Source organism: Perca flavescens, chromosome 20 (genome assembly GCF_004354835.1).
Source record: "Perca flavescens isolate YP-PL-M2 chromosome 20, PFLA_1.0, whole genome shotgun sequence".
Lineage (NCBI taxonomy): Eukaryota > Metazoa > Chordata > Actinopteri > Perciformes > Percidae > Perca > Perca flavescens.
In genome coordinates this window covers 3,191,985-3,209,443 of record NC_041350.1, presented here as the reverse complement: position 1 = coordinate 3,209,443, position 17,459 = coordinate 3,191,985, and the positions used below count along the sequence as shown (strand labels likewise).

The following is a 17,459-nucleotide window of genomic DNA, read 5'->3' as shown; positions in this document are numbered from 1 at the left end:
ACACAAGAAATATTCCCCAGTGTTTAGTTTGAGTTAACGTTATTTTAGACTGAATCAAGCTGTCAGCTAGCGGTTAGCCGAAATAGCTGTTAGCTAAACTAGCGTTAGCTTCCCGGCGGAGGCTAACGGCACAAACCTTTTTTTTTTTTTTTTTTTTTTTTTTTTTTTTTTTTTTTTTTTTGAAGTTTATCACTTTGTTTTTGAAGGTTTTATCACTGTTTTTGAACTATTCTTGCCTTCCTTCCTTTTTTCTTCTGTCTTTTAATTTTTTAATTTTAAGTTTTTGTCCCTTATTTCAAAGTTTGTCACTTTTGTCGCCCTAGTGTTGCCTTCCTTCTTTCTACTGAGTTTTTTGTCTCCTTTTTCCATCATCACCTAAATGTTGTCCGGGTCCAAGGCTGTTGTTTAGTAAATCCATCGCTGACATCGCTGTATTCTTCCTCTTTATAAATTATTCGCTGTAGTCAGGGGGTACATGGCTTAAAAACACTGTTCAAAAGGGGAACATTATTGAAAAAAGCTTGAGAAAAACTGACGTAAACTCTGGGAAAATAGGGTCAAAACAGGTTGAAAAATATAGAAATTACCTTTTTAATCTTTCCTTATGTGTGCTGGCTTTCACTACTGCTGTGTCTGTGTCACTGAAATGAAAGTTGTAATAAACTGTGTGTGTGTGTGTGTGTGTGTGTGTGTGTGTGTGTGTGTGTGTGTGTGTGTGTGTGTGTGTGTGTGTGTGTGTGTGTGTGTTCAGGCAATGGTGGCGTGTTACCCAGGAAACGGTGCGGGTTACGTCAAACACGTGGACAACCCGAACTGCGACGGACGCTGCATCACCTGCATCTACTACCTCAACAAGAACTGGAGCGCCACGGTGCGTTTACTGTCCGTCTCTTTATGATGAGTCATGTTTTAAAGCCCGACCGATGTATCGCCCGATATCATAATATGACATGATATTATAATCCTTTTATCGGTCGGGCTCTGGTCATGTTTATTGATAGAGATCAGGGAATTTTAAAAAGGTTTTCAGTAGAGATGGTCCGATACCAGTATCGGTATATCGATACTGCCTAAAACGCTGGTATGGGGAAGTACTGAAGTTTCTGCACCGATCTGATAGTAGTATACAGCTGTTATACATCATATCACATCCATACAGAGATAGTAGTATACAGCTGTTATACATCATATCACATCCATACAGGGATAGTAGTATACAGCTGTTATACATCATATCACATCTATACAGAGATAGTAGTATACAGCTGTTATACATCATATCACATCAATACAGAGATAGTAGTATACAGCTGTTATACATCATATCACATCCATACAGGGATAGTAGTATATAACTGTTAAAACATAATCAAATATATGACACACTGGTATCGGATCGGTATCGGCCGATACTCGAGTTCAGGTATCGGGAAGCAAAAAATGGTATCGGACCATCTCTAGTTTTTAATGACTTGAGTTTAATTCAAAGTTGAACAGTGATTCCCAGATGATGTTGAGAGGAAATGTTGACGTGACAACCAGCTGATGTTTGTGTGTGTGTGTGTGTGTGTGTGTGTCGTTGATCTAGGAGCACGGTGGCGTCCTCAGGATCTTTCCGGAGGGGAAATCCTACGTGGCCGACATCAAGCCGCTGTTCGACCGGCTGCTGTTCTTCTGGTCCGACCGGAGGAACCCACATGAGGTGCAGCCCTCCTACGCCACCAGGTAACCACCCAGCTGGTCTACATCCACATCCTGTTGTCTTTTGAAAAAGTTTCTATATCAGAAGTATGTGGGTTTCTTTCAACCAAATTGTCAAAAGTATAACGTGGATGGTTCCATACGACGCTCTTCACAAGTGAAATAAATGACCAGTTCACTACTTTCTTTGAATTTGGGTGTTTTATTAAATTTTATAACATGTAAAGAAAAATCAATCAAAGAGCGTAGGAAAGAAATGTCAAAAACATCGGAAAAAGTGATTAAAAACTTTAAAAAAGTGATAAAAAACTTTAAAAAAGTGACAAAAATGTTGGGAAAATCTTAAACGCCAGGAAAAGTGAAAGAAACTTCGAAAAAGTGACAAAAGTGTTGAAAAAGACGACCAAAACGTTGACATTTTGTTTACATTATAAAGGATCAGTTCACTACTTTTATTGAATTTTGGTGTTTTATTCAATTTTATAACATGTAAAGAAAAACTGATAATAGAACGTAGGAAAAACATGTCAAAAACATCGGCAAAAGTGACAAAAATGTCGGGAAAATCTCCTAAACGGCAGGAAAAATTACAAAAACTTGGGAAAAAGTGACAAAAAAGCTCAGAAAAATATTGACAGAAACATCGGGAAAACAAAGTGACAAAAGTGTCGAAAAAAGACGACCAAAACGTTGAAATTTTCTGTACATTATACATGATCAGTTCACTACTTTCATTGAATTTGGGTGTTCAATTCAATTTTAAAGCATTTGGAAATTCTTTTATGAAAGAACATTGAAAAAACGTGACAAAAAATGTCAGAAAAAGTTTCAGAAACAACAAAAATGTCCCATGAATAAAGCACAGAAAAGGGAATACAAAAAAACATCGGAAAAAGTGACAAAAAAGTGGCTTGTTGGTCAACAGGAGGGTTAAAGACGCAGCATGTTTGCAGAAGTTATTAAAATGGAAGTGATTTAAAATAAACTGCAAAGATGAATCGATTAGTTGTCAACTATTCAATTAATCTACCACTATTTTGATAATCGATTAAACAGTTTGAGTAAATTTCTATTACGATAATTCTCTGATTCCAGCTTGTTAAATGTGAATATGTTCTAGTATTCTATTTCTATGTCTATGTATTTTTGTTAGAAACTCTGTGGAGGAAAAACTAATTCAACAAAAGGAAATCCAAAAACTGAATTTTAAAAAAAGTAACAACTGATTCATTAATACTACACAAGCTACTCAGAGTACTGCCTCGGAGTACTCACTCTGTTGTGGTTTCTGTTTCAGGTACGCCATCACAGTTTGGTATTTTGACTCTGAGGAGAGAGCGGAGGCCAAGAGACGCTTCAGAGACTTGACAGGTACAAATACACAAGTATTTGAAAGTATTTTATTTTGATCACTTTAGTTGTTACCTTGTCAACGGATAGTCGATAATCTGTTGGAGTTTGTTTCAGTCTTTAAGTAATTATGCAAACAATGACGCAAATAAACAATGAAAATCCCACTTTTTTTTGACATACTATACTATGACTTTTTTGTACTTTTTTCTACATAATATACTATTACTTTTTTCGACATACTATGATTTGTTTTACTTTTTTTGACATACTATACTATGACTTTATTGTACTTTTTTTCCACATACTATACTATGACTGTTTTTACTTTTTTCCACATACTATACTATGACTTTTTTGTACTTTATTCGACATACTATGCTATGACTTTTGTTATTACTTTTTTTGGACATACTATACTATGACTTTTTTGTGACTTTTTTGGACATACTATACTATTACTTTTTGTGACTTTTGGACATGCTATACTATGTCTTTTTGTGACTGTATTTTTGGACATACTATACTATGACTTTTTTGTGACTTTTTTGGAAATACTATACTATGACTTTTTTGTGACTTTTTTTGACATACTATACTATGTCTTTTTGTGACTTTTGTGGACACACTATACTATGACTTTTCTGGATATATTATGACTTTTTTTCGACATACTATACAATGACTTTATTATGACTTTTTTGACATACTATACTATGACTTTTTATGAGCAAAATGTCACATACTTTGATACCTACATACTTACCTTCCTACATTTTGTTCCTTTGACTGAATTTCTATTCTTATTTGCATGTTTCATGTGTTGCAGCTCCAGCTGATAGTTTGCAAACGTCGCCACCTGGTGTTTGACACCCTGGTCTGCAGTAGAGGACGGCAGGACTCTCAAAGCTTTCTGGGAAAGCTAAAAGAAAAGGATTAAAAAAAAAAGATCACTTTGGAGGATCACTCTGCATCCCGTCACCGCTCCAGCTGTTGGAAAGAGCCTGATGAACGACGCGTTCAAGTAACCTGCAGCTGCTCTGGACTTTTTTCCTGCTTTACGTGACGTTTGTGCAATACTCTCTGTGAGACGGAGGAAAACAGTGGACTGCACCTTTTTAAAGCCTTCGGCTCGCTTCAGACTAGAGGAGGACTATGAGAGATGACAAACGGCCTTTTGAAGTTTACAGACAGCAAGACATCAGAGACATGATACTTACAATGCTGTGTGATAGAAAGGTGTGTTGTTCTGGAGAAAGTGAGCACGACATACTGTGTGCATCGAAGAAAACAACTTGTATGCAAAACAGTGATCTTGTTTGCACAGAATATGGAAATGTTTCGTGTTCGAAAAACCTTTTCTTATGCACACAAGATAATAGACATCGGGGGGGCTCCATAAGAGACTTAATTGTTAAATGTTAAATATAAGCTTGACTGTAGGCAAATTCCGCATGTTCAGCACTGAACTAGAAGTCCTCTAATTTACGCTAGCAATAAATGGAAAGTGCACTAATTGAACACTTTACAGTTTACCTGCAATTACTACCAAATTAATAGTTCTTTCCTGGAAACTTTATAGGAAAAAAAAATGTTAACAAAGAACTTCTTTTGTTTTTCTTAACAAACACAGATTACTTTTACGGAAACTTTCAAGAGCATCTGTGCATTGAGGAAGCTGCTCAAGAACTCTGTGGAAAGTTACAAAAGGCCAATAAATGGACCTTACGATATTTTATTCATTTTTTTTGTCAAGTTAATATTTCTCAGGATAACCTATTAGTATATAATATCGTTTAGGAACCGGTATTGATTTTCCGGTATTGGTATTAAAAATTTTTTTCACGATAGTCAGCCCTATTGTGAACGGATAAATAATTGATGCTCCGTTCAAACGGCTGTACAAAACATCTTTAAGCCCAAGTCGCCATCTTACACCGCCTTTTTCACTGCAGCTGGAGATATGTTTTAATACAACATTGTTGTAACTGCACTGTGTTTGGTGAAAGAGAAATATTTTGTCTGTCTACATTCACTGAATGATATGGAAACTGTCACAATATTTACCGACTTGTGGAATAAAATGTAATATCGTGTTTTGTTGTTTTGTTTTATTGTACATAAAAATGTTGATTAAAAATGTCATAGTATAGTATGTTGAAAAGACTAATAGTATAGTATGTTAAAAAAGTCATAGTATTTTATGTCGAAAAAAGTCGAATAGTATGTTGAAAAAAAGTACAATAAAGTCATAGTATGTCCAAAAAAGTACAATAAAGTCATAGTATAGTATGTCGAAAAAGGTAAAAAAAAGTCATAGTATAGTATATTGAAAAAAAGTACAATAAAGTCATAGTATAGTATGTCGGAAAAAAAGTACAGAAAAGTCATAGTATAGTATGTCGAAAAAAGTACAACAAAGTCATAGTATCGTATGTCGAAAAAAGTACAAAAGAGTGATATAGTATGTAAAAAAAGTACAATAAAGTCATAGTATAGTATGTCGAAAAAACTACAAAAAAGTCATATTATGTCGAAAAAAGTACAATTAAGTCATATAATAGTATGTTGAATAAAGTACAATAAAGTCAGAGTATACTATGTCGACCAAAGTAAAATAAAGTCATAGTAGAGTATGTCGAAAAAACTACAAAAAAATCATAGTGTAGTATGTCGAAAAAAAGTATTATAAAGTCATAGTATAGTATGTTGAAAAAACTACAAAAAAATCATAGTATAGTATGTTGAATAAAGTACAAAAAAGTTAAAATATAGTATGTCGAAAAAAACTACGACAAAGTCATAACATAGTATGTCGAACAAAGTAAAATAAAGTCATAGTATAGTATGTTGAATAAGGTACAAACAAGCTTTAGTATAGTATGTCGAAAAAAAGTACATAAAAGTCATAGTATAGTATGTCGAAAAAAGTACAATAAAGTCATAGTATAGTATGTAGAAAAAACTACAAAAAAGTCATAGTATAGTATGTCGAAAAAAGTACAAAAAAGTCATAGTATAGTATGTCGAATAAAGTACAATAAAGTCATAGTTGAGTATGTGGAAAAAAGTACAATAAAGTCATAGTATAGTATGTTGAATAAAGAACAAATAAGTAATAGTATAGTATGTGGAAAAAATTACAATAAAGTCATAGTACAGTATGTTGAATAAAGAACAAATAAGTAATAGTATAGTATGTCGGATAAAAGTACAATATAGTTATAGTACAGTATGTCGAAAAATAGTACAATAAAATCATAGTATAGTATGTCGATAAATAGAACAATAAAGTCATAGTATAGTATGTCAAAAAAGTACAATAGAGTCATAGTATAGTATGTCGATAAATAGAACAATAAAGTCATATTATAGAATGTCGATAAATAGTACAATAAAGTCATAGTATAGTATGTCAAAAAAAGTACAAAAAAGTAATAGTATAGTACGTCAATAAATAGTTCAATAAAGTCATAGTATAGTATATCAAAAAAAGTACAATATAGTCATAGTATAGTATGTTGATTAATAGAACAATAAAGTCATAGTATAGTATGTCAAAAAAAGTACAAAAAAGTTATAGTATAGTATTTCGATGAATAGTACAATAAAGTCATAGTATAGAATGTCAAAAAAAGTACAATATAGTCATAGTATAGTATGTCGAAAAATAGTACAATAAAGTGATAATATAGTAAGTCAAAAAAAAGTACAATGTAGTCATAGTATAGTATGTCGAAAAATAGTACAATGAAGTCATAGTATAGTATGTCGAAAAATAGTATTATAAAGTCATAGTATAGTATGTCGAAAAAAAGTACAACAAAACCATAGTATAGTATGTCGAAAAATAGTACATTAAAGTCATTGTATAGTATGTCGAAGAATAGTACAATAAAGTCATAGTATAATATGTCAAAAAAAGTACAAGAAAGTAATAGTATATTATGTCGAAAAAAGTACAAAAGTCATAGTATAGTATGTTGAAAAAAGTACAATAAAGCCATAGTATAGTATGTCAATAAAAGTACAAAAAAGTCACAGTATATTTTGTGGAAATAAGTACAAAAAAGTTGAAAAAAAGTAAAATAAAGTCATAGTATAGTATGTCGAAAAATAGTACAATAAAGTCATAGTATAGCTTGTCGATAAAAAGTACAACAAATTCATAGTATAGTTTGTCGAAAAAACTGAAGTCATAGTATAGTATGTCGAAAAAAAGTACAACAAAGTCAAAGTATAGTATGTCAAATAAAAGTACAACTAAGTCATAGTATAGTATGTAAAAAAAAGTACAACAAAGTCATAGTAAAGTATGTCGAAAAATAGTACAATAAAGTTATAGTATAGTATGTCGACAAATAGTACAATAAATTCATAGTATATAGTATGTCGAAAAAAAGTACAAGAAAGTCATAGTATAGTATGTCAAAAAAAAGTACAATAAAGTCATAGTATAGTATGTCAAAAAAAGTACAATATAGTCATAGTATAGTATGTCGATAAATAGAACAATAAAGTCATAGTATAGTATGTCAAAAAAAAGTACAATAAAGTCATAGTATAGTATGTCAAAAAAAAGTACAATAAAGTCATAGTATAGTATGTCAAAACAAGTACAATATAGTCATAGTATAGTATGTTGATAAATAGAACAAAAAAGTCATAGTATAGTATGTCGAAAATAGTACAATAAAGTCATAGTATAGTATGTTGAAAAAAAGTACAATAAAGTCATAGTATAGTATGTCGAAAAATAGTACAATAAAGTCATAGTATAGTATGTCGAAAAAAAGTACAATAAAGTCATAGTATAGTATGTCAAAAAAAGTACAAAAAAGTAATAGTATAGTATGTCGAAAAAAGTACAATATTGTCATAGTATAGTATGTCGATAAATAGAACAATAAAGTCATAGTATAGTATGTCGAAAATAGTACAATAAAGTCATACTATAGTATGTTGAAAAAAAGTACAATAAAGTCATAGTATAGTATGTCGAAAAAAAGTACAAAAAAGTCATAGTATAGTATGTCAAAAAAAAGTACAATAAAGTCATAGTATAGTATGTAAAAAAAAAGTACAAAAAAGTAATAGTATAGTATGTCGAAAAAAGTACAATATTGTCATAGTATAGTATGTCGATAAATAGAACAATAAAGTCATAGTATAGTATGTCAAAAAATAGTACAATAAAGTCCTAGTATAGTATGTTGATAAATAGAACAAAAAAGTCATAGTATAGTATGTCAAAAATAGTACAATAAAGTCATAGTGTAGTATGTTGAAAAAAAGTACAATAAAGTCATGTTATAGTATGTCGAATAAAGTACAAAAAAGTAATAGTATAGTATGTCGAAAAAAGTACAATATTTCCATAGTATAGTATGTCGATAAATAGAACAATAAAGTCATAGTATAGTATGTCAAAAATAGTACAATAAAGTCATAGTATAGTATGTCGAAAAAAAGTACAATAAAGTCATAGTATAGTATGTCAAAAAAAAGTAAAAAAAGTCATAGTATAGTATGTCAAAAATAGTACAATAAAGTCATACTATAGTATGTTGATAAAAAGTACAACAAATTCATAGTATAGTATGTTGAAAAATTTAAGTCATAGTATAGTATGTCAAAAAAAGTACAATAAAGTCATAGTATAGTATGTCAAAAAATAGTACAATAAAGTCATAGTATAGTATGTTGACAAATAGAACAAAAAAGTCATCGTATAGTATGTCGAAAATAGTAGAATAAAGTCATAATATAGTATGTTGAAAAAAAGTACAATAAAGTCATAGTATAGTATGTCGAAAAAAGAACAAAAAAGTCATAGTATAGTATGTCGAAAAAAAGTACAATAAAGTCATAGTAAAGTATGTCAAAAAAAAGTACTATAAAGTCATAGTATAGTATGTCAAAAAAAGTACAATAAAGTCATAGTATAGTATGTTGATAAATAGAACAAAAAACTCATAGTATAGTATGTCGAAAATAGTACAATAAAGTCATAGTATAGTATGTCGAAAAAAAGTACAATAAAGTCATAGTATATAGTATGTCGAAAAAAAGTACAAGAAAGTCATAGTATATTATGTCAAAAAAAGTACAATAAAGTCATAGTATAGTATGTCAAAAAAAGTACAATATAGTCATAGTATAGTATGTCGATAAATAGAACAATAAAGTCATAGTATAGTATGTCAAAAATAGTACAATAAAGTCATAGTATAGTATGTTGAAAAAAAGTACAATGAAGTCATGTTATAGTATGTCGAAAAAAGTACAAAAAAGTAATAGTATAGTATGTCGAAAAAAGTACAATATTGTCATAGTATAGTATGTCGATAAATAGAACAATAAAGTCATAGTATAGTATGTCGAAAATAGTACAATAAAGTCATAGTATAGTATGTCAAAAAAAAGTACAAAAAAGTAATAGTATAGTATGTCGAAAAAAGTACAATATTGTCATAGTATAGTATGTCGATAAATAGAACAATAAAGTCATAGTATAGTATATCGAAAATAGTACAATAAAGTCATACTATAGTATGTTGAAAAAAAGTACAATAAAGTCATAGTTTAGTATGTCGAAAAAAGTACAAAAAAGTCATAGTATAGTATGTCGAAAAAAAGTACAATAAAGTCATAGTATAGTATGTCAAAAAAAAGTACAAAAAAGTAATAGTATACTATGTCGAAAAAAGTACAATATTGTCATAGTATAGAATGTCGATAAATAGAACAATAAAGTCATAGTATAGTATGTCAAAAAATAGTACAATAAAGTCATAGTATAGTATGTTGATAAATAGAACAAAAAAGTCATAGTATAGTATGTCAAAAATAGTACAATAAAGTCATAGTATAGTATGTTGAAAAAAAGTACAATAAAGTCATGTTATAGTATGTCGAATAAAGTACAAAAAAGTAATAGTATAGTATGTCGAAAAAAGTACAATATTTCCATAGTATAGTATGTCGATAAATAGAACAATAAAGTCATAGTATAGTATGTCGAAAATAGTACAATAAAGTCATAGTATAGTATGTCGAAAAAAAGTACAATAAAGTCATAGTATAGTATGTCAAAAAAAAGTAAAAAAAGTAATAGTATAGTATGTCGAAAAAAGTACAATATTGTCATAGTATAGTATGTCAAAAATAGTACAATAAAGTCATACTATAGTATGTTGATAAAAAGTACAACAAATTCATAGTATAGTATGTTGAAAAATTTAAGTCATAGTATAGTATATCAAAAAAAGTACAATAAAGTCATAGTATAGTATGTCAAAAAATAGTACAATAAAGTCATAGTATAGTATGTTGATAAATAGAACAAAAAAGTCATAGTATAGTATGTCGAAAATAGTACAATAAAGTCATAGTATAGTATGTTGAAAAAAAGTACAATAAAGTCATGTTATAGTATGTCGAATAAAGTACAAAAAAGTAATAGTATAGTATTTCGAAAAAAGTACAATATTTCCATAGTATAGTATGTCGATAAATAGAACAATAAAGTCATAGTATAGTATGTCGAAAATAGTACAATAAAGTCATAGTATAGTATGTCGAAAAAAAGTACAATAAAGTCATAGTATAGTATGTCGAAAAAAAGTACAATAAAGTCATAGTATAGTATGTCAAAAAAAAGTAAAAAAAGTCATAGTATAGTATGTCAAAAATAGTACAATAAAGTCATACTATAGTATGTTGATAAAAAGTACAACAAATTCATAGTATAGTATGTTGAAAAATTTAAGTCATAGTATAGTATGTCAAAAAAAGTACAATAAAGTCATAGTATAGTATGTCAAAAAATAGTACAATAAAGTCATAGTATAGTATGTTGATAAATAGAACAAAAAAGTCATAGTATAGTATGTCGAAAATAGTAGAATAAAGTCATAATATAGTATGTTGAAAAAAAGTACAATAAAGTCATAGTATAGTATGTCGAAAAAAGAACAAAAAAGTCATAGTATAGTATGTCAAAAAAAATACAATAAAGTCATAGTAAAGTATGTCAAAAAAAAGTACTATAAAGTCATAGTATAGTATGTCAAAAAAAGTACAATAAAGTCATAGTATAGTATGTTGATAAATAGAACAAAAAAGTCATAGTATAGTATGTCGAAAATAGTACAATAAAGTCATAGTATAGTATGTCGAAAAAAAGTACAATAAAGTCATAGTATATAGTATGTCGAAAAAAAGTACAAGAAAGTCATAGTATATTATGTCAAAAAAAAGTACAATAAAGTCATAGTATAGTATGTCAAAAAAAGTACAATATAGTCATAGTATAGTATGTCGATAAATAGAACAATAAAGTCATAGTATAGTATGTCAAAAAATAGTACAATAAAGTCATAGTATAGTATGTTGATAAATAGAACAAAAAAGTCATAGTATATTATGTCAAAAATAGTACAATAAAGTCATAGTATAGTATGTTGAAAAAAAGTACAATAAAGTCATGTTATAGTATGTCGAATAAAGTACAAAAAAGTAATAGTATAGTATGTCGAAAAAAGTACAATATTTCCATAGTATAGTATGTCGATAAATAGAACAATAAAGTCATAGTATATAGTATGTCGAAAAAAAGTACAAGAAAGTCATAGTATAGTATGTCAAAAAAAAGTACAATAAAGTCATAGTATAGTATGTCAAAAAAAGTACAATATAGTCATAGTATAGTATGTCAAAAATAGTACAATAAAGTCATACTATAGTATGTTGATAAAAAGTACAACAAATTCATAGTATAGTATGTTGAAAAATTTAAGTCATAGTATAGTATGTCAAAAAAAGTACAATAAAGTCATAGTATAGTATGTCAAAAAATAGTACAATAAAGTCATAGTATAGTATGTTGATAAATAGAACAAAAAAGTCATAGTATAGTATGTCGAAAATAGTAGAATAAAGTCATAGTATAGTATGTTGAAAAAAAGTACAATAAAGTCATAGTATAGTATGTCGAAAAAAGAACAAAAAAGTCATAGTATAGTATGTCGAAAAAAAGTACAATAAAGTCATAGTATAGTATGTCAAAAAAAAGTACTAAAAAGTCATAGTATAGTATGTCAAAAAAAGTACAATGAAGTCATAGTATAGTATGTTGATAAATAGAACAAAAAAGTCATAGTATAGTATGTCGAAAATAGTACAATAAAGTCATAGTATAGTATGTCGAAAAAAAGTACAATAAAGTCATAGTATAGTATGTCTAAAAAAGTACAAAAAAGTAATAGTATAGTATGTCGAAAAAAGTACAATATTGTCATAGTATAGTATGTCGATAAATAGAACAATAAAGTCATAGTATAGTATGTCGAAAATAGTACAATAAAGTCATACTATAGAATGTTGAAAAAAAGTACAATAAAGTCATAGTATAGTATGTCGAAAAATAGTACAATAAAGTCATAGTATAGTATGTTGATAAATAGAACAAAAAAGTCATAGTATAGTATGTCGAAAATAGTACAATAAAGTCATAGTATAGTATGTTGAAAAAAAGTACAATAAAGTCATGTTATAGTATGTCTAAAAAAGTAAAAAAAAGTAATAGTATAGTATGTCGAAAAAAAGTACAATAAAGTCATAGTATAGTATGTCAAAAAAAAGTAAAAAAAAGTAATAGTATAGTATGTCGAAAAAAGTACAATATTGTCTTAGTATAGTATGTCGATAAATAAAACAATAAAGTCATAGTATAGTATGTCAAAAATAGTACAATAAAGTCATACTGTAGTATGTTGATAAAAAGTACAACAAATTCATAGTATAGTATGTTGAAAAATGTAAGTCATAGTATAGTATGTTGAAAAAAAGTACAATAAAGTCATAGTATAGCTTGTCGATAAAAAGTACAACAAATTCATAGTATAGTTTGTCGAAAAAACTGAAGTCACAGTATAGTATGTCGAAAAAAAGTACAACAAAGTCATAGTATAGTATGTCGATAAATAGAACAATAAAGTCATAGTATAGTATGTCAAAAAAAAGTACAATAAAGTCATAGTATAGTATGTCAAAAAAAAGTACAATAAAGTCATAGTATAGTATGTCAAAACAAGTACAATAAAGTCATAGTATAGTATGTTGAAAAAAAGTACAATAAAGTCATAGTATAGTATGTCGAAAATAGTACAATAAAGTCATAGTATAGTATGTCGAAAAAAAGTACAATAAAGTCATAGTATAGTATGTCAAAAAAAAGTACAAAAAAGTAATAGTATAGTATGTCGAAAAAAGTACAATATTGTCATAGTATAGTATGTCGATAAATAGAACAATAAAGTCATAGTATAGTATGTCGAAAAATAGTACAATAAAGTCATACAATAGTATGTTGAAAAAAAGTACAATAAAGTCATAGTATAGTATGTCGAAAAAAGTACAAAAAAGTCATAGTATAGTATGTCGAAAAAAAGTACAATAAAGTCATAGTATAGTATGTCAAAAAAAGTACAAAAAAGTAATAGTATAGTATGTCGAAAAAAGTACAATATTGTCATAGTATAGTATGTCGATAAATAGAACAATAAAGTCATAGTATAGTATGTCAAAAAATAGTACAATAAAGTCCTAGTATAGTATGTTGATAAATAGAACAAAAAAGTCATAGTATAGTATGTCAAAAATAGTACAATAAAGTCATAGTATAGTATGTTGAAAAAAAGTACAATAAAGTCATGTTATAGTATGTCGAATAAAGTACAAAAAAGTAATAGTATAGTATGTCGAAAAAAGTACAATATTTCCATAGTATAGTATGTCGATAAATAGAACAATAAAGTCATAGTATAGTATGTCGAAAATAGTACAATAAAGTCATAGTATAGTATGTCGAAAAAAAGTACAATAAAGTCATAGTATAGTATGTCAAAAAAAAGTAAAAAAAGTAATAGTATAGTATGTCGAAAAAAGTACAATATTGTCATAGTATAGTATGTCGATAAATAGAACAATAAAGTCATAGTATAGTATGTCAAAAATAGTACAATAAAGTCATACTATAGTATGTTGATAAAAAGTACAACAAATTCATAGTATAGTATGTTGAAAAATTTAAGTCATAGTATAGTATGTCAAAAAAAGTACAATAAAGTCATAGTATAGTATGTCAAAAAATAGTACAATAAAGTCATAGTATAGTATGTTGATAAATAGAACAAAAAAGTCATAGTATAGTATGTCGAAAATAGTAGAATAAAGTCATAATATAGTATGTTGAAAAAAAGTACAATAAAGTCATAGTATAGTATGTCGAAAAAAGAACAAAAAAGTCATAGTATAGTATGTCGAAAAAAAGTACAATAAAGTCATAGTATAGTATGTCAAAAAAAAGTACTATAAAGTCATAGTATAGTATGTCAAAAAAAGTACAATAAAGTCATAGTATAGTATGTTGATAAACAGAAAAAAAAAGTCATAGTATAGTATGTCGAAAATAGTACAATAAAGTCATAGTATAGTATGTCGAAAAAAAGTACAATAAAGTCATAGTATATAGTATGTCGAAAAAAAGTACAAGAAAGTCATAGTATAGTATGTCAAAAAAAAGTACAATAAAGTCATAGTATAGTATGTCAAAAAAAGTACAATATAGTCATAGTATAGTATGTCGATAAATAGAACAATAAAGTCATAGTATAGTATGTCAAAAAAAAGTACAATAAAGTCATAGTATAGTATGTCAAAAAAAAGTACAATAAAGTCATAGTATAGTATGTCAAAACAAGTACAATATAGTCATAGTATAGTATGTTGATAAATAGAACAAAAAAGTCATAGTATAGTATGTCGAAAATAGTACAATAAAGTCATAGTATAGTATGTTGAAAAAAAGTACAATAAAGTCATAGTATAGTATGTCGAAAAAAGTACAAAAAAGTAATAGTATAGTATGTTGAAAAAAGTACAATATTGTCATAGTATAGTATGTCGATAAATAGAACAATAAAGTCATAGTATAGTATGTCGAAAATAGTACAATAAAGTCATAGTATAGTATGTCGAAAAAAAGTACAATAAAGTCATTGTATAGTATGTCAAAAAAAAGTACAAAAAAGTAATAGTATAGTATGTCAAAAAAAGTACAATATTGTCATAGTATAGTATGTCGATAAATAGAACAATAAAGTCATAGTATAGTATGTCGAAAATAGTACAATAAAGTCATAGTATAGTATGTTGATAAAAAGTACAACAAATTCATAGTATAGTATGTTGAAAAATTTAAGTCATAGTATAGTATGTCAAAAAAAGTACTAAAAAGTAATAGTATAGTATGTCGAAAAAAGTACAATATTGTCATAGTATAGTATGTCGATAAATAGAACAATAAAGTCATAGTATAGTATGTCGAAAATAGTACAATAAAGTCATAGTATAGTATGTTGAAAAAAAGTACAATAAAGTCATGTTATAGTATGTCGAAAAAAGTACAAAAAAGTAATAGTATAGTATGTCGAAAAAAAGTACAAAAAAGTCATAGTATAGTATGTCAAAAAAAGTAAAAAAAGTAATAGTATAGTATGTCGAAAAAAGTGCAATATTGTCTTAGTATAGTATGTCGATCAATAGAACAATAAAGTCATAGTATAGTATGTCAAAAATAGTACAATAAAGTCATAGTGTAGTATGTTGATAAAAAGTACAACAAAGTCATAGTATAGTATGTTGAAAAAAGTACAACAAAGTCATAGTATAGTATGTTGATAAAAAAAAAAAAGTACAATAAAGTCATAGTATAGTATGTCAAAAAAAGTACAATAAAGTCATAGTATAGTATGTCGACAAAAGAACAATAAAGTCATAGTATAGTATGTCGAAAATAGTACAATAAAGTCATACAATAGTATGTTGAAAAAAAGTACAATAAAGTCATAGTATAGTATGTCGAAAAAAGTACAAAAAAGTCATAGTATAGTATGTCGAAAAAAAGTACAATAAAGTCATAGTATAGTATGTAAAAGAAAAAAAAAAAGTACAAAAAAGTAATAGTATAGTATGTCGAAAAAAGTACAATATTGTCATAGTATAGTATGTTGAAAAAAAGAACAATAAAGTCATAGTATAGTATGTCGAAAAAAGTACAAAAAAGTCATAGTATAGTATGTCGAAAAAAAGTACAATAAAGTCATAGTATAGTATGTCAAAAAAAAGTACAATAAAGTCATAGTGTAGTATGTCGAAAAAAGAACAAGAAAGTCATAGTATAGTATGTCGAAAAAAAGTACAATAAAGTCATAGTATAGTATGTCAAAAAAAGTACAAAAAAGTAATAGTATAGTATGTCGAAAAAAGTACAATATTGTCATAGTATAGTATGTCGATGAATAGAACAAAAAAGTAATAGTATAGTATGTCGAAAAAAGTACAATATTGTCATAGTATAGTATGTCGATAAATAGAACAATAAAGTCATAGTATAGTATGTCGAAAATAGTACAATAAAGTCATAGTATAGTATGTCGAAAATAGTACAATAAAGTCATAGTATAGTATGTTGAAAAAAGTACAATAAAGTCATAGTATAGTATGTCGAAAAAAGTACAAAAAAGTATTAGTATAGTATGTCGAAAAAAGTACAATATTGTCATAGTATAGTATGTCGATAAATAGAACAATAAAGTCATAGTATAGTATGTCGAAAATAGTACAATAAAGTCATAGAATAGTATGTCGAAAAAAACTACAATAAAGTCATAGTATAGTATGTCAAAAAAAAGTACAAAAAAGTAATAGTATAGTATGTCGAAAAAAGTACAATATTGTCATAGTATAGTATGTCAATAAATAGAACAATAAAGTCATAGTATAGTATGTCGAAAATAGTACAATAAAGTCATACTATAGTATGTTGAAAAAAAGTACAATAAAGTCATAGTATAGTATGTCGAAAAAAAGTACAAGAAAGTCATAGTATATTATGTCGAAAAAAGTACAATATAGTCATAGTATAGTATGTCGATAAATAGAACAATAAAGTCATAGTATAGTGTGTCGAAAAAAATAACTTATAGTATAGTATGTAGAAAAAAGTACAAAAAAGTCATAGTATAGTATGTCGAACAAAAGTATAATATAGTCATAGTATAGTATGTCGAAAAAATGAAGTCATATTATAGTATGTCGAAGAAAAGAAGTCATAGTATAGTATTTCGAAAAAAAGTACAATAAAGTCATAGTATAGTATGTCGAAAAAAAGAACTCACAGTATAGTATGTCGAAAAAAGCCATAGTATAGTATGTCGAAAAAAAGTACATTAAAGTCATAGTATAGTATTTCGAAAATAGTACAATTAAGTCTTAGTATAGTATGTCGAAAAATAGTACAATAAAGTCATAGTATAGTATGTCAAAAAATAGTACAATAAATT

At 27.4% G+C, this 17,459-nt stretch overlaps 1 protein-coding gene across 1 annotated transcript in view; it reads left to right on the top strand.

Annotated features, from left to right (window-relative positions):
- Positions 1–5,147, top strand: part of egln3 (egl-9 family hypoxia-inducible factor 3) — a 20,412-nt gene extending 15,265 nt beyond the window's left edge. Inside the window, exons 2-5 of the mRNA XM_028565984.1 lie at positions 752–871; positions 1,589–1,725; positions 2,999–3,072; positions 3,881–5,147. Coding sequence (XP_028421785.1) covers positions 752–871; positions 1,589–1,725; positions 2,999–3,072; positions 3,881–3,921 — 372 coding nt within the window. The 3' untranslated portion in view covers positions 3,922–5,147. The remainder of the gene's footprint in view (positions 1–751; positions 872–1,588; positions 1,726–2,998; positions 3,073–3,880) is intronic.
- The last annotated feature ends 12,312 nt before the right edge of the window (positions 5,148–17,459 follow it).